The following is a 19,045-nucleotide window of genomic DNA, read 5'->3' on the forward strand; positions in this document are numbered from 1 at the left end:
AGCCTTTTCCTTTGCGGATATATAAGAAAAAGGACATATCTGCCTAATGAAAGGTGCTAGCAATTGGTCAATCACGTGGAAAGGGGTGATGCTGCATAGACGGAGCCTTTACCAGCTCCTGGGTTCTAACTTACAAGAGGCGTTAGTACAATGCCAAGGGGTGCCATCAGCTCCCTGAACAATCTAAAGCTGTCGGATGAAGATTGGAGAAGGGAGGGAGAATCTCATCTAGCTTGGAACAGCATGATCTGAGTAAGTCAGAAGCTTGGAATAGCCATAAACTCGGCTCCCACATGCGATACTTTCTCTTTCTTTTTTTTTATTTAATATTTTTATTAACATTTTAGAATCAGTGAACAGAGTTAACAAAGAACAACAAAGTAATAGTTAACTATATACAATTATGTACAGGAATACTTAATCGCGATTGGTTATAGCTTTGAACAAGAAACAAGGATAACAGATAATAGTCAATAATTCAGCTTTGTTAAGGTTCATATAACTAGATCTTCTTTGGAAGCTATTACTTCAATCTTGAGTAACAAAAAGTAAATGTTTGGGAGCATGCTGATCTGTGATAGAAATAAATTCAATAAATGGTTGCCATTTTGCCATAAAATCAGTTTCCCTTGGGTAATGTTCAGTTTGATATATTTTATCATATATTTTTTCTTGTATATAGTGATCCCAAATTTTTTCTAACCATTTATCTTTTGTGGGGATTATTTTGGATTTCCAATATAAAGCCAGCAAGTTCTTTGCCACAACCAAGAGATTGCCAATGAGGTCTTTTCTGATTTGTGGGATTTCAATTGAATCCCATAAATTTAAAAAAATGATCTTCGGGTCTAAAGGAATTTCATAGCCTGTTATTTCTTTAATATAATCTAAAATTTCATTCCAAAAAGATTCTATCTTAGGGCATCCCCACTAGCAATGTTTGAACGTTCCTATTTCACCGCACTCCTTCCAACAGAGTGGGGAGTTTGTTTTGATTATAAGTGAAAGTTTTCTTGGCGTTAAATGCCACCTGTGAATTATTTTGTAATTTTGAATTCGAGATGTAATCGTTTTAGTGTTTAATATATTTGAAGTCCAAATTTTCCCCCATTGTTCTTGTGTTAAATCTATGTTGCAATCTAAGTGCCAGTTTGTTTGACATTTTAAAGTGTCAATTGGGTTAAGGGATAATAGGATGTTGTAAATTTTAGAGATTAAACCTTTTTGTTTAAATGATTTGGTGTCTAGTAAAAGTTCAAATTCGGTCAGGTTTTGTTTGAATATTTCCTGTATTTTCAGTTGTTGTAGCATGCTGGAAAGTTGAAAGTAAGTGAACCAGTGGATCTTATGTTTTGTTTTCTGTTCAATTTCTGTTTTGTTTATGATGCCTTGTTTTGTTGTTATATCTATAATGCGGGTCACGTTTGACTGAAGCCGTATGTTTTTGAAGGTTTTAGTTTGCCCTGGCGGGAACCATTGTTGTTCTATAAAGGAAGAAAATCTTGAAACTTGTGGCAGAAGTTTGAGTCTGGTGTGGTCCCAAACATTGATTATTGACTCTAAGAAGGGGTTATTTATTTTATGGGACCGATCCTTTTTTTTGTTCCAAAACAGATTTTGAATGTTGCTGTATTCAGTTTCTGGTTCCAAGATAGTAATCCAATCAATTTTGTTTACTGTAGTTAAAATTTGTATTGTATTGGACAGCCTGATGGCTGTCTGGTAAAGTTCTAGGTCAGGGTATTTAAAGCCTCCTTGTTGTTTTCTGAGTTTAAGAACTTTAAAGGCAATTCTTGGGTGTTTCTTCTCCCATAGAAATTGGTTTAGTATATTTTGCCATGATTTAATTGTCTTTTGTGGAATTGCCACTGGTATTGCTCTTAAGAAAAAGAGTAATTTTGGTAGGGCGAATGATTTAACCAGATGGTAACGTTCAAACCATGAGTGGGCAATTTCCCCCCATTTATGTAAGTCTGCTTTGATTTGGTTGATTGCTTTAATATGATTTTGATCTATTAGGTGTTTGAGATCATTTGGAATGGTTATTCCTAGATATGACATTTGCTTATTATTCCAGTGGTATTGGCTGATTTGTTTGATGTTTGTTATAGTGTTTGGGTTGACAAATATTGGAAAGAGCTGTGATTTTAATTGATTAACTGTAAGACCTGAAGTTGAGCTGAATTCCGTTAATTTGTTTTGGAGTGAGTATAAAGAAGTTATAGGATCTGTAATATAAACAATCATATCGTCCGCAAAAAGACTTAATTTATGTTGCTTGTTTCCTATGTTAATCCCTTGAATTTTTGGGTCTTCTCTAATAGCTATGGCTAGTGGCTCTATAGCCAACGCAAATAAAGTTGGCGGAAGGGGGCACCCTTGCCTTGTGCCTCTTTGGATCAGTATTTTATTGGATGTTTGGTTATTGATGATGATCTGGGCTGTTGCTTGTGAGTATATAGAATTTATGATTTTTAAAAATGTTTCACCAAATCCCATGTGGTGTAAGACTTGTTTTAGATACGGTATTTCTATGGAATCAAATGCTTTCTCTATGTCCAGAGATAAAATAATTGATTCTAATTGTTTCTTTTGACTGTATGAAATTAAATTGAGTGTTTTATAAATGTTGTTGATTATGTCCCTGTGTGGAATGAAGCCTGATTGATCTTGGGGTATGTAGTGTGAAATGAATGAATTCAACCTTTTAGTTAAGATAGCTGTGAAGATTTTATAATCTTGATTTAATAACGAGATAGGTCTGTAAGAGGTGGTTTTTGATATATCTTTTCCTGGTTTGGGGATTACTATAATTGATGATATAAGCCAGGATGGGGGTATTTGACCAGTGTTTAGGACTGTATTACAAGCTTGCATCAATGGATTAATGAGTAGTGTAGTGAACTTTTTATAGAATTCTGATGGGTAGCCATCTGGACCTGGTGTTTTATTGTTTTTAAGAGATTTGATTACTGCTAGTGTTTCTTGTTGTGTGATAGGGCTGTTTAATATTATGTGATGTTTATCTTCCAATCTATTTAAGCTTTTAAGTGATTTTAAAAAGAGTGTGATTCTCTCTTCGTTTGGTGTTTTAGACGAATAGAGTTGTTTATAATATTGTACAAAAGTAGCGAGAATTTCTTTTGTTTTAAATTGTAATTTCCCTTTTGCGTCATATATCTGTTTAATGATTTTGGATGATTTTTTCTTTTATTTTATGGGATAACAACTTAAGTGATTTGGGGTTATTGAACCAATAGTTTTGCTTGACATATTGAAGGTTCTTCAAAATTCTGTTGGTTTCCAGAGATTCCAACAATTTACGTTGAATCAATAAGTTTTTATATGCCTTTTTACTACCAGTTTTTTTGTGCTTGAGTTCTAGCAATTTGATGTTATCAATTAATTCTTGTTTTATAGCATTTCTTTTCTTATTTAATTGTGATGATAAGGAAATTATATGACCTCTAGTAACAGTTTTAATTGTATCCCAAATGATGCATGGATTTACATCATTTGTTGTGTTTTCTTTTATAGCCAATTCAATGTTACTGATCTCTTTGATGGCGCTTTAGTTGTTTATGAGTGTCTTATTTAATGACCAGTGCCTTTGCCTCAATGATTCTTGGGAAGACATTAGATCGCAGCTAACCCAGGCATGGTCTGATATTGCTATGTTACCTATTTCAGATGAAAGTAACCTGTTTGTTGTTGTATTTGAGACTAGGATATAGTTTATTCTAGTATAAACATCATATTTAGGTGAGTAGTATGTGAAATCCTTTTCAGTTCCATGTAGATGTCTCCATGCGTCTGTTAGAAAGTTATTATCCAAAATTTCTGCTAATTTAGTATTTTTCCCCTTCTTATATTTTTTGTTTTTGGGTTTGGATAGATCTAAATTAGGATTTATTATGTAATTCAGGTCCCCCCGCCCCCCCAAGATCAATTCTCCTTCCTGAAAGTTAGCTAATTTATTCAGACTGTCTTCTAGGAAGGGTATTTGGTCTGAATTTGGGGCGTATATTGAAGCTAGAGTTTAAGTTTGTGTGCCTATTATGCCCTTTACAAAAATAAATCTTCCTTTAGGATCACTCAAAGTGTTTTGATGCTGGAAAGTAATGGATTTAGAGATTAGTATAGCCACTCCTCTTGCCTTAGAGGTGCCTTTTGCATGATATTGGAGACGAATCCAATTTGATTTTAGGTTTTGACTGTTTGTGGGATGGAGGTGAGTTTCTTGCAGAAATATATCTGATCTTGTTTTAGCCAGATTTGTAAGGATGCGTTTTCTTTTGATGGGGTTACCCAAACCACGAACATTATAAGATGTAAATTTAATATTTGATGACATACTTGCTCTAATTAATTAAACCAATGGATTTCTTAATTATTTATGTTGATTGTTTGTTAGTTAGTAGTGCTGTCTCAAAATAAATTAAAGGAATCAGGATTAAGAGCTTATATATTTTTATTTTTTATTGGGGGGATGCCAATTTATAAATTTTTATTAATATAATCAGCTGTAACTAAATGATAGTGTTGTGTTTCCCCTAATCAATTTCCCTCTGATTTGATTATTAATTTGCAAATAATGCTCTTGAATTATTTAATGGATTTCTAATTTTATGACAGAACTTGCTAGCTTTATGAAATGGATTTTTATAATCAAGGATGGACTGTAAATATTAAATAATACAAGTTTGATAAATTAGCAGTCCTCAGTTCAAATATATTTTAGTACAATAAGTTTTATATATAGTCTTTCTCTTCCAACCTTGGCTGGAGAGGTCACAGATAGTTGCAGTAATAGCTATTTGAATAGAATAGGTTTTGGGTTTTCCTTAAATACAAGTATCAAGTATGCTTAAACGAATCAATACTATGTCTTTGTTTTCAACTAGTGAAAATTTAATTAACTTGAATAATGAAGTTAGCTTTATATAACTTAACAATTTCCCTTGTCCTTTCCAAAGTTCCCCCGTCTCTCTTCCTCTCTCTCTATTTTCTGCTTGTAGATTCAGCCAAAACAGAGTAAGAGAGAAGGTTCTGCTACTGAAGTGTTTTATTCACACTTCAAATATTAGTAGAAAATAAAAGAATATATATGAAAATAGTAGGATAAGTATCTATATATATATATATGCTTGTATGTATGTGTCTACTTATAGTGTTAAAGCTTCACACCAAGTAGCTTAAATAAATTATAAAAGGGTTTGTCCAGTTTCTCTATCTGCCTTCTCCTTTTCTCTTCCCCCTTGTTCCTTTGCTGTTTCCTTTTGTCGTTAGCTTAATCAAATTAACTAAATCTGTTTATTTTCCCCTTTTTCCCTCCCTATCTCTTTCCCTCCCTTCCCTTCTTTCCCCTCCTCCTCCCTAACCCACTACACTTTCCCCTCAAAAGCTTAGGTAACTATATAAGTAAGTTTTAGAAATTACACCCTCCCTCTAATCGCGATCTTCCCCCTTCCCTTAATATAATCTGCTTTTCCCTCTCACAGAGTTCTTGGCTACGAAGGTGCTATAAGCACAAAAATAAAAATTAATTCCAAAGTCTCCCCCTCCCACAATCCCTCCTAGCTAATTAATACAAACTGCACAAAGTTGAAGAATAAATTCCCCTAAGCCCCTTTAGCTAGTGTGTTTAATTCACACACTAGTTTGGTATGCACCAAAACTTACCGGGCTTAACTAATGGGAGTTACATTGAAAGGACCAAACTTCCCCCTTCCCTTTCTTACCCCGCTATTAGTTTTTAACAAGAAAATGTTATGATAGTGCTTCCATGAGCTTATTATTGCAGTTAATTTTCTGAGTCAATTGTCCCTTATTGGTATCTTACTTCCCTTCTGGGGAGATGAAGCTGATGACTGAGGAAATTTCCGTTTTTGAGAAGGTTTGCTTGTTTCCATCGGTTCTTCTAAGTTTAGTTCATTCAGCATTAAGGCTGCAGAGTCTAGATCTGAAGCGATGAGGCGACGACCTTTGTGGAAGACCAGTAGTTTCGTGTGGTTCCACCATTTGTATTGGATGTTGGCTCTTCTTAAGGCTTCTGCTGTTGGTTTTAACTCTTTTCTTTTCTGGAGAACTTCAGTGGGTAGATCGTTGTATACGTGAACTGGAGTGTCATTAAATAGTAAAGAGCCTTTTGATCTTGCTTCGCTGATTATTTTTTTTTCTAATGATGGGATCTGGCACCTCAATTATGATGTCTCTCAGCGTGCTCCTTTTTTTATGCTGGATTGCGGATCCAATGCGATAAGCTTTAGTTACAAATTGAGATGGTCCTTCTTTAATGCCCAGTAGTTTAGATAGCCAAAAATTTAGTGTTTTGGCTATATTCTCGTTTTCCATAGCAGACTCTTCAATTCCACGAAGCTTGAGATTTTTATAACGAGCTGACACCTCCAGGTAAATAATTCTTTCCTCCTGGCGTTCTAGTTTGCTGCAAATGTCTCTCACGTCTCTTTGAGACATGATGCTGAGTTCCATAGCATTTTCAGCTGTTTGATTTGTCTTTAGCAGTTCCAATTTGATGTCAGCTAGCTGTGTAGTCAGTGGCTGAATGAGCAGCGTCATTTGTTTGAGCAGATTTTGTTCCAGTTTTGCGAACTGTGCTTCTAAAGAGTGATCAGTGGGTTTTGCTGCTGCGTTTGCTCCCAAAAGATTTCCGTCGGCCATTTTAAGTAGCTCGGCCTTGCTGTGTTCTTGGAGCTCGATCTGTGCTGTGCTTCAAAAAAACTGCTGGAGATTTTTTGCTGATTTAGGGTAGTTCTTCTTTTCCCCCTGCGTCTGCTTTCTCATAATATGTTAAAAGGTGAGCGTTATCAGCTGTTTTCAGGGTAAAAAGGGAGGGAGAAGAGGGAGATCTTTCAATGTGCATCCATACCCAAAGACTCCGATGCCACGCTCCCATACTTTTTCTTTCCCCGTCTGTTATTTCCTTCGTTATCTTCCTTTGCCACTATGAAGATCATTTGATGAGAAGTATTCAATGTACTACGAGATCAAGGCAGAAGAATAGCTTGCAACACAAAGTCATAAACATCCTCAGCTCCCCCCCCCCCACCGCCTCCTGGCTCCTTGGAGAGAGGGAGGCTGAGACAGATAACCTGGAGAGGGGAGACAATAATCAGGTATGGAAGCAATTAGATGTTACAAGACTTTGCTTTTAAAGTAATGGTTTTTAAAGTCTATGGGACCTGTTTAGTGTAACTGCATCATACTGGAGTGGCGTCTCCATCTTGGAATAATTGCTTATACTAAATTGTTACAGAGGAAAAAACTAGATTGGGCTGTGTTTTTTATAGAAAAAAGTTTTTCGTTTCTCTTTTTTGGCCGTGTGTGGGTTAAACTGGGCACTCCCTTTTTTCCCCTAATCTTTTTCTTCTATCCTCCTATCTTTCTCTTTGTTTTCTTTTTGCTGATGAATGAACTAAAGCTTCTTCCTCATTTTGCTGGCTTAAGAATAGAACACAGAATAAGTGAAATACATTCCCATCTAGTGGACAAAATAATCCCCCCCCCCAATTTTACAGCTCTGGAGTGCTTAAGTTATTAAGATACTAATGGTTTAAGAATCTTATATATGAATATATATAAGACATTTGGATTAATAATATTAATAAATTAATGTTAGATAGTACTTAACGGTTTTCACTTCTGTTTTATACTATATTTTCTTTCTTTTACTCTGCTTTAATTATTATTTGCTATTAATAGTTATTGTTAATAACAATAATAGAATAATCACTGTTCTGCCTTAAGTAGCAATCATTTCCATGCCATATTGACACTTCCTGTTAATCCTCAATTAATTTAGTTATTAGTTGTGTTAAATTTCCACAGACCAGTTAAGATAGGATTACAAGCCTCACAGCAAGTGCCTGACGTGGAATATATGAGAAGTCTATGAGATTTTTTTGGAATGAAGATTAAATAGATTGCAAAAAATGACAACTAGGGAAAAGAATAAAAAAAAAGGAGATAGTGATGATGATGTTTTTGACTCATGATTTAATGGACAAAATTCAGCAGAATTTAGCAGTACACTCCCAAACTATAACATACCAAATAAAAGATCTGCTTAAAGAATCGAAAGAATGTAGACAACAGAATATCAAACTATACAGTCAGAGTACATACGATAAGATAAAGAAAGACATCTCAGCTTTGAAGAAGGAATTTGCTGCAGGACTAGGAGAAGTTCAAATAACAGTGCAGAAAAACACTCAAGAAATTGAGATAGTGAAAGAGCATTACAGAGATCTTAAATTGAGACAAGAGGCCCTAAACCAACAACTGGAACAAGCAGATCAAAAAATTGAAACGCTGGAAGTACAAAACAGAACTTCAAATTTTCTATTTCGATCCGTCCCAGAAGATTTAGAGGGAAAGCATTTGGAAGATGAATTTAGAGGGCTATTACAAGATCATTATGAGACTGAGGAGGATTGTTTAGGGATAGACCAAATATACAAAGTCTATTTGAAATTTGGGGCCAAAAGTAAGACGCCACAGGACATATTGGTAAAATTTACACACAAGAAAATGAGAGACTTGATTTTGAAGAAACAGAGAGGATCGATGTATTGTCGAAGGCTTTCACGGACGGAGAACGTTGGTTGTTGTGGATTTTTCTGGGCTGTATAGCTGTGGTCTTGGCATTGTAGTTCCTGACGTTTCGCCAGTCACAGCTGCTGGCGAAACATCAGGAACTACAATGCCAAGACCACGGCTATACAGCCCGGAAAATCCACAACAACCAAAGAGAGGATCCACTGAAAATCTTAGGAACAGAAATACAAGTTTTCAAGATCTTCCATAAAGCCTGCTGAAAAAGAGGACAGATTTAGATTTCTTGAGACAACTACGCAAAAAAGAAATTAGATATTTTTGGAAAAAATTCCATTTGCTCTTGAAGTTTTGTTACCAAAAGGAAGAAGGCTGAAGAAGGAGTGGTTGTCTATGTAAAGAACCAACAACTTAGCATAATTGAGGAACTGCAAGATCCAAAAGGAAGATATATACTATTGAAAATCAAGCACCCAGGAGGGAGAATCTATACTTTAGTTACCATCTATGCACTAAATATTGCTAAAAGAAATTCTGTGGTAATTTTTTTTTAATTATAATTTTTTTTGAACATTTGTTTGTGGTAAAAATTTTGATAAATTGATAGACTTTCAAGAACATTACATTAACGGATGCATGGAGAATTTTAAATCCCAAAGTCAGGAATTATACCTTCTTTTCAGATAGACATCAGACATACTCGAGGATAGATATGTGTTGGATGTCCAAAACTGCATTAATGAATTTAAACAAAGTAGAGATACAACCGAAAATTTATGCAGATCATAATTCCCTGCTGGTAGAGTGGTAAGAAGAATGTAAGAGTGGAAGATGGAGGCTGAACGATAACATATTATTACAAGATGATATTGTCAAGAAGTGCAAGAAAGATCTAAAAGAGTTTTTCAGACTGAATTGCACTAATGATGTCTCCATTACCACTGTATGGGAAGCAAGTAAAGCTTTTATGAGAGGAAACCTGATAGCCTTGGCATCAAAAAAAGGAAGGAGAAAACAAAGAAAATGAATGAAATGATAGTTAAAATTCAACATTTGGAAGAACAGCATAAAAAATCACTTAAGAAGACAACATTAACTGAAATTAAGCAATTAAGAAACCAACTGAATCTTGCAAGTTGAAGAAATGCAGAAGTTAAGCTTCATGAAGCAGAAATATTTTGAACATGCAAACAAACCAGGCCATTTTCTGGCCCATCGTCTAAGAATAGAAACTGAGAGAAGGATCACAGCAATTAAAAAGCAAGATGGAATCACCTATGCAGAAAAAGAAATACATAAATCATTTACATCCTGTTTCTGAATTATATAAAAAAGAATCTCTTATGGAACAAGGACTTGTGGATTATATTAAAGAAATGATACTCCCAAAATTTAAGCTAGAAAACAAAGAAGTGCTGAATCATAATATAACAATACAAGAGCTCTCACAAACAATAAAAAGCTTGAAAAAAGGTAAAGCACTTGGTTTGGATGGGCTAACAGCTATGTATTACAAATGTTTTGAAGAAGAGCTGGCCCTGATGCTTCAAAAAGTGATGAATAAAATAACTGAAGATAGAATTTTATCTGAATCGAGGCAAGAGGCACATAAAACGTTGATTCCTAAAGAAGGAAATTACCTATGCTGCCACGATCATACAGACCAATCTCGCTGCTGAATGTGGATTACAAATTATTTACCTCCATTTTAGCAGAAAGACTCAGAAGAAGCATAACGAACATAATACATCCCGATCAGATGGGCTTTGTGCTGAAGAGATATGAGCTACTTAAACAGAAGACCAATGAGAGAATTTGAAGAGAAATGGGGGAATTATTTTACTTACAAAGGATAAAATGCATAAAATGTTTTAGTTTTAGAAATCTGAATCAGATTGTATATTGATGTATTATAGATTGAATATAAGATTAGGATATGATAAGATGGAAAATGGTTCAATATCAATGATGAGATAGAGTATTTGATATGGAAACTTTGGTATAAAGTTAAGATAAATAGAAATGATCTGTATAGAAGCATTAGTTCATATTAAGATATAGCACTAAGAACGTACATGGACACCGCTCGTTTTGATCTTTGGTTGATCCAAAATTGACCCTTCAGCTGGATGTGGAGCTGATCTCCCACAACTGTGAGAATTTTGTGCTGACCTTAATGCTTAGAGGCCCCCCCGGGGAAGTCTCCTATGCTTAAATGTCTATCTTCCTCCCAATGGTATAAGTGGGATTAGTAATGAGTTGTTTTGGGAGAAACTAGTTGCCCTACTAGAAAGGTTAGTGATACAATACCCAAATGCCCAACTTATCCTGGGAGGTGACTTTAATGCTAGGGTCAGGTCTTCAGTCAGTGAACAGGAGGATGGGGGGTGTTCCAATGAGAATCCCCTACTCGGTGGACATATTCTCCAGGACCCGGTTATTAATAGAGCTGGCAGGAGATTCCTGGAGTTACTCTAGATGTTTAATCTGTTTGTGCTGAATGGTACAAGTCGGGATATCTCAAAGGGGACTTTTACATTTTTCTCTACCCTACGAGCAAGCACGATAGACTTTGTGGCAGTCTTGTGGGATCTTTTTGAACAAATCCACTCTTGAGGTGACTGAGTCACTACATAGTGATCATAATTCATTGCAAGTTGTTTTAGGTTGTTTGGAAAAAACAATCAGGATACCTGACAAATCCAAAGGGGATGCCTTATTGCACAGGAGGCCCAAATGGATGGATAACACCCAGAAATTAATTTCCGAGGCTCTACTCAATGATGGAGTTATCCAGGAATTTCCTGCCCTAAACATTGAAGATCCTAATGTGATCCTCTATTATGAGGAAATTGCAACGGTTAAAATCCCTACTCCTTAACGGGAGTCCTGTCAAGTCACCTCTTGCCTCCTGTACTGCGTGGTTTGACAGAGAATGTGCACAATTTAAACGATATCTGATGAGATGTATTAGGACAGCTAGAAGGGTTAGGGATCCAGAATCTTTTAGGATCCTAGGAAGAGTTAGGAGTCAGTATAAGGATCTCCTAAAGAAAAAGAAGCAGGCATCTGCTGCTTGTTTATGGATGGAACTCCAAGAGGCAGTAAACAGCAGAAATGAAGGTAGATTTTGACAACTGATTTCCATTGGCCTTGAATGCCGAGCATTGGGGAGGGACTCTGGCATCCAGGCCAAGACCTGGCTTGTGCACTTTTCAAAGGTCTTCAGTGGCGTGAGTGAGAATAGTCAGGTTAACCTCTCACTGCCCATTCTGACATCTTGGCCAGCAGTCACGGAGTCCAAGGTGAGGTCACCGAATCCTTGCCCAGCGGTAAATCCCCGGGCGAAGACCTAATTCCATCCGAGTGTTTTAAAACATGTATTGATTGGGGGACTCCTCTGTTAGTAAAACTTTTTACCCAAATTGATAGATTGGGTAGACTTCCCAGGGGATGGGCCACAAGCATCATTGTGCCAGTCTATAAGAAGGGTGATTGGAATGATCCTGGCAGTTATAGGCCAATTAGTCTGTTGCCTATTGCCTCTAAATTGTATAGTAGACATCTAAAAAACAAACTAGAGGATTATGTCATTGAGAATAACTTAATTCACCCTCTCCAAATTGGATTTTAAAAAGGGCATTCCACCATTGAACACTGCCAAACTTTACATACCTTGGCTTCCGAGGCTATTAGAGGCCCTACAAAGGCCCTATATGCGGCCTTTATTTATCTGTCCTCGGCGTTTGACTCTTTAGATAGAGGCAGACTCTGGCAGAAATTCTTGAACATCAACATTGATCCTTAGCTAGTCCATCTGATTAGACTGTTACATTGTGATACCACCGTAAAGGTCAAGGTTGGGAGAGAGGGCTTACTTACTGAGGATATTCACATACAGAAAGGGGTGAAACAGGGTTGTGTGTTAGCCCCCACTTTGTTTTAATCTGTACCTAAATGACATAATTGCCAGCCTGGAAGTTAGGGAATTTATGCCCCCAGCCACTGGACAACATAAGGTTCCAATCCTCATGTATGCAGATGACATGGTTCTTTTGTCCTTAACTAAGATCAGCCTAAGGAGGCTCCTGAATAATTTGGGTGAGTACTGCAATGTGGAAGGCTTGCGAATAAATTATGCCAAGTCTAAAGTCCTAGTCTTTAGGAAACGTCAAAGGAAATCTATTTGGAGCATTCTTGGTACCCCGATTGAACAATGCAGCACATATAAATATTTGGGTATAACCTTTTCGGAAACCCTGTCCTGGCACCCCCACATCACATTATTAAAGGCTGCTGCCATGAAGAACTTGGGGGCGCTACTGAAGTTTTTCTTCTCTAGAGGAGGAGGTATGGTTGACCCAGTTCTTAAATTGTTTGGGAGCAAGGTAATCTCAACTATGTTATATGGCTCAGAGATCTGGGGATGGGGAGATCAGATTCTGTCCTTATTAGAAATAGTACAGAATTACTTTATGAGACAGATCCTTGCTTTATCTGAGACAGATCCTTGCTTTGTCCAAGGATTCTCCCGTGGCATTAACTGGGGCAGAATTGGGAATTGTTTCCTTGAAAGCCAGGGTTAATGTAAGAATTCTGTCTTACTGGAGGAAATGTATAGAACAACCTCAGGATTCCCTGGGTGCCCAAAGCTTCTGTTGGCTCTTGAAATCCTCCAAGAGACTAGGTGATTACTTGACTTCTATCCAGCTGAAATATTCAATCCCTGATGATCTACTGAGTAATAAAAACCAAGTACGAGATTTGAAGGAATGGGTGTTCAATAAGGATGGACTTTTGGATCAGGATGCGGTTGCATGCTGTCTTACAACACCCTTATTTAAGTCCTTTAAACGTGATCATTGTAGGTCCTCTTATCTGGAGAAATGAGTCACCCTGGAATTAAGAACGGCTTTCACTTCCTTAAGATTCCAATCTGTGCCCTTAATGATCCGTACTGGTCATTTTCTTGGTATCCCTGCCCCCTCTAGATTTTGTCTCTATGACATGGGGGAAGTGGATGATGTGGTACTCTACATTCTGAGGTGCCCATGGCACGAAGCTCCCAGACAAAGTTTCATTATTCCTGTCATTCCATGGTGCCACGGTTTCTCTGAACTGGACCTGGTTATATTCTTACTTTCGGACATAGATCCCTGTGTCCAACAGAGTGGCTTTATTTGCCTTAGCGGCAAGGAAGATTAGACTGAGCTTGGGACTCACTGTAAGTCATTTATTTTATTGTCCATTTTATTCAATTGTTATGATGTTGTGCTTTTTTTTTTCTGTTTTACTGTTTGAATTGTTATGGCCTATGGCTAAGACAATAAACACGAGTGACTGATTGATCCAAAATTGAACACAGAGTTGGAAAAAGAACATATTTGGTTGTGAAGGTAAATGGGAAAATGCACAGAAGCTGATGAACTCTGATTAAGATAGGTTTTGTGTACTCTGTACATTAATAACTTCTTGTAGTACAAAATCTTACTGTTCCTTTGACCCCGTTATCCCCCCTCCTTTTTCTGTACCCCTCTTTGTTCCAAAAAAAAAGAAAGGAAAAAGGTGCTAGCAATTTATTTTTTTTAAAAAAAGTGAACGCTGGGAAATCAGAGAACCTGCTGCATCTATTATTACAATGCTAGGTTGTTATAGCATTATGTACCTGATGATATGAAAATATTGCCAAAGCCAGGGACCATGGTGGGAGAGGGAACTTAAGTATGCAGTAAAAATAAAAAGAGAGAGGTGCTGTGACATCACCAATGATGCAACTGATGACAACAGCACCCTTGATTGAAAATCCTGATTATTTAGGGCATTTCCTTTTCTCTGTCCTGAATTTATTACCCATCAAGTTCATTGGATGGGAGAAGAAAAACTTCTCTCTCTCCACTTTGTCTGTCTCATACATCATTTTATAAACCTTCATCATCCCCCCCAGTCATATTTTTCCAGACGCTGTAGTCTTTCCTCATAAGAAAGATGTGCCAACCCCTTAATTGTATTGGCTGGCTTCTTCTGCACTTTTCCGAGCTTTACAATATCCTTTTCGATACATGGTAACCAGAACTGTACACACAAGTCCAAAGTAGGCTGCATCTATACAAGGGTATTACATTAATGGCTATTTTATTTTTTGATTTCTTTTCACACACTGATTTGACATTTTCATGAGCTTTCTACTACAACCCCCAAATCTCTTCCATACATCCACTTTCCCTCTGCATTTTAACAGTTGTACATTTTAACCATCGTGGAGTTGTAATTTTAGAGAAAGTGCTTGTCTAAGTTTTAGCTATGCTTTTGAGGTTACAAAACTCTTATATTAACGACATTTTAAAAGAGTATTTAAAAGAAAGCATTTAAACTGTATGAGACATGTTTTTTATTATTTTGGTAGGAGAGATCAGTCCAGTTCACATAAAAATACTTTAATATACTTTAGAGTTCAAATTATATTGGCTAAAATACAACATATTTGGTAACAACATTTACATATGTTATATAGTACATAGTGCCTTAGCACTCATCACTAAAAGTACAAATAGGAGGGCTAGCATATATGATTCCACATAAGTTAAAATTAAACAAAACAAATTCCAAGCTAGGAGTAATACCAGGTCTATATTTTGTGTCTTTATAAAGGATTAATATTTTCCAAAATTACATTTTTTTCTAGATGCTTCTGACAAAGTGGGCACTGTGATCTACAAAGGAAAAAACATTGTAAGTAATATAATACTAAAATGGCCCTTGTCATTTCTTTACTGTTCTAAATTGTGCAGTTTAGATAATTCATTATAGAAATATATGAGCATCTCATTCCATAAGGAATATAACTGATCATAGTCTTGGAAGTCAGTCCCAGCAATGGAAGAATTCCATGGCACTTCTGTGTAGAGACAAAATCAAAGTAAGTTCTAGGACTGAAGGCATTAAGGATGTGCAATTGCATGGAAAAAATTTCCATCCCATTTTTGAATCCAGGGTTTCCAAACAAACTATATACCACTATTGTTTTTTTTCTGGGTGGGGTCTTGCTGGTTTGGATTTAATCTGGTTTTTTTTTCATTATCATGTTTTGGCCCTGTTCTTTGCAATGAAGTCTTCCAGGATCTTTAGGGCAGCTGTTTTTGCAGTTAATGGCTCCTAAATCACACAGAACATAATCTTCCCTCTAAACTATTCACCCACCAAATTTGAGAGCACACACAACAAAGGGGTTCAGTGTTTATGGACTCCATATAATGCTTGGGGAAGGCATGAGCACACTGTTCAGCTGGGGGGGGGATGGGAAAATGAGGCTCTGGGCAGTTACTTTGACTCTTAAACAAAAACCACATGGACCCTTAGTCCCTTTAAACCATCAACCCACCTAGTTTTTCCTCTTTTACACTACACACACACAACAACAACAACAACAGATCCTGAAGATCGGGGGTCCACACTATGGTCGCAAACTGCCTGGCAAAGTGGTAGCAGGGCTGCAACAGAGGCATTTAAAACAATGCTGCTTCATGTTTTACTTTTTTCTTTTTCTAAGTGATGATAGTGCCAATAGATTAATATGTTTGCATCCTCCTGTTGCTGCCATATTTCCTTCTGCTATGCTGATTTGTTCTCATGATAAGGGGCAAATCCCACATTGTGACTCAGCATTCTGCTGCAAAATGGAGTGTTCTCACAATAATCGCTGCCAATCTCCATCACCCAAGGGCAGGTAGGCAGCATGTATGTTTTTGACATAAGTTTTGCTTTTTCTGTGGGCAGGCAGGATTGTTTTTGGAAGGTCAGAGTAGATAAATGACTTGCAAGGGCTTGACTTAAGCTTGATGTGGAGAATTTGTTTTTAAATAGTGTTTTGAAGGATGCTGGATGTGGGGGAAAGCAGTCCTAAACAAGCCTGCTCAGATGTAAGTCCAATTTTATTCAACAGTGCTTACTCCCAAGGAAGTGTCTTTAGAATTGCAGTTTATGACTGAAGTCTTTCAGGGTTTTTATCGTATTCTATTGATTGAACAGAGCACTTGCTTGCCTCCCCCCACCCACCAATCCGGCACTTTTCTTCACAGTGACTGACTATCCAAGTACCCTGATTTGGGCTGGGATGAGGGCAGGGAGACAGACAGACTAGTGCTCAGGTAGCACCACAAAGCAAAGCAAGAGGCACATTACACCCTAAACAGGTCTACTCAGAAGATGATAAAACTGGTTTTCCTTAGAACTTCCTAGACTATCATATCAGTTTGGGATTTGTCTAGTTTTAAAAGTGACCCTTAGTATATATAGAAACGACAGTGTTTAGAGATGGAACAACAGTATTCTTGTAGCCTCTCCTATATTTGAGGCAACTACTACATATTTAGTTCAGAGAGGCAGGAGACCCCGGAGGATTTATGTAGTAACGACACGAGACAGGATCTGGATGCAAAGTCTGTCCCTCCAAAGATGGAGGCGAGAGTTTTATTAGCTTATATTCAAGAAGTCCCGGATGCCCAAATATGGTTATAGCAACAGTTACAAGTCACACATTCCATTCTCAGCCAACTAAGCAAAATATGCTGTGATCAGACTTTTGTCTTATCTAGGAAGTATAACGGAAAGAAAGGTACATCATGAGCCTCTGAGCATAGGAGAATGTTACTTAGAGTGTATGGGAATGTTGTGCTCTGTGAATGGTGAGAGACTTATTGTTACACATTTAAACTACTCCCTGAGTCTTCCCGTGTGGCATGCCAACTGACCAGGAGATCAGGAATGTAGAAATGTAAAGAGCAATTAATGGAGGCTGTGTGGCATGCCTACTCCGGCCTACAGATTTATGGTGGGAAAGCCCTTCCATCCAGCACTACTGGTGTGCAGATTTCCCTTCCAACCCTCTTGTCATGAAGATTTCCCCCCCAGCTCTCTCATACTATCTTCCTCTTCCTTTGCTTGAATGAAAGTATCATTCAATATGATAGCAATATGATAGAGGGATAATCCCTACCCCATATTTTGTGGGGGGTTTATGCATGTGCCTGTTGCTTTGGAGAGGGAAGGATTAACTCTATTTTTAAAAAAAAACGTTTTATATTTTTCTGCAACATAGAAAATTACCTACAAGTTCATAGAGACATATACTAAATTACTTTTCAGATTGGGCCCTGCCGCACGTTGGGCTATGCTGGGAATTGTATATGTGATTTGGTATGGTAAATTTTGTGTAGCATGTACTCTACTCTCATCCTTCTAGAATCTGCATCTTTCATTTAAAAGTTTATCACGATATCACCAGCTTCTTCTTCTTGGCTTTGAATTTGTGCCTCAGTGGTTGACAGGTCATTTCGTAGAAAAAGAGCTGCAGGAACTCATTAGCATGAATAATTATCATATGCCATGCCCCTTGATGGGGCAGAAATGGCCTGGATTCCGCTGCTGCCAGAAGGGGGAGTGTTCCCTCACCTGGCAGTGGCCCAATCAGGGCCATTTTGGCCCCAATCTGTTGGGGGGGGGAAAGGTTAAAAATAGCTTTAAATCAGAGGTGCAATGGATCTTGAATCAATAGAGAGTCAGCACACGAGTTTAGCTTTTAAAAAACATTTACTTCTAAAGGGAAAAGGGTCACAGGTTGCCTACAAAACAACAAAGCCTGGAGCTACATTTTTCCTTACTGTTTACAACAAAGAGCTGGGATAACAGAATGGAGAATCGTCTTCTTCCTCCTCCTTCTTGACCCTGAAAGGACAGTCACCTGACCTGTTGACCAATAACAGTTTACAAACACTCTCAAGTTTCCTGGGCTTGCAGATTATTGGCTTTGTGCCAGGTTCCCTTTCCAGGTCAATCTAAACAATAGCATGGTAGGTAAACACATTAACCCCATAATGACTGAATCTCAGACCTTGCAACACACATATATTCCAACACCCCTTCTCAAGGTCTAGCATGGAAGTCATTATGCATTCATAGCTAACAAACATCATTCAACTTTTGTCTCAGCATTAGGATTAAACATATCCAACATTTCACGAAGATACTCAAACTTAGTTTTAGACAATGGTTTAGTCAGAATATCAGCCACCATTTCTTCTGTACGACAATGTTCAATTTCTATTAGTCCCTTCTGGTACATATCTTTCACAAGTTCACATTTAAGTCCAATAGATCTGCTTCTTGCTTTTGTACTTTCTCCTTGGCATATAGTAATACACGCTTGATTGTCCTCAAACATAACTACGGGTATAGGTTCATTTATTCCAAAGTCTTTTAACAGGTTGAAGGTTCATTCTAGTTCACTGCAGGCACTTGCTGCTGACACACATTCAGCTTCTGCTGTAGGTTGTGCTACAATGGTTTGTTTTCTACTAGTCCAGTCTATCAGTCCATCTCCATAAAAGAATAGATATCCGTTGGTTGATCTGTAGTCACTTGATTCTTCTCCCCAATTGGCGTCCATATATCCAACCCGTCTTGGTTTCTCAGATGG

The 19,045-nt window shown here is 37.4% G+C and overlaps 1 protein-coding gene across 2 annotated transcripts in view; it reads left to right on the forward strand.

Moving 5' to 3' along the window:
• The window catches only part of LOC129335415 (cytidine and dCMP deaminase domain-containing protein 1-like), a 92,483-nt gene that overhangs the window by 57,005 nt on the left and 16,433 nt on the right, over positions 1-19,045 (forward strand). For both annotated transcript variants that reach the window (XM_054987868.1, XM_054987869.1), the window contains one exon: positions 15,257-15,303. In XM_054987868.1, coding sequence (XP_054843843.1) covers positions 15,257-15,303 — 47 coding nt within the window. The remainder of the gene's footprint in view (positions 1-15,256; positions 15,304-19,045) is intronic.

This window comes from Eublepharis macularius, chromosome 9, assembly GCF_028583425.1.
Source record: "Eublepharis macularius isolate TG4126 chromosome 9, MPM_Emac_v1.0, whole genome shotgun sequence".
Lineage (NCBI taxonomy): Eukaryota > Metazoa > Chordata > Lepidosauria > Squamata > Eublepharidae > Eublepharis > Eublepharis macularius.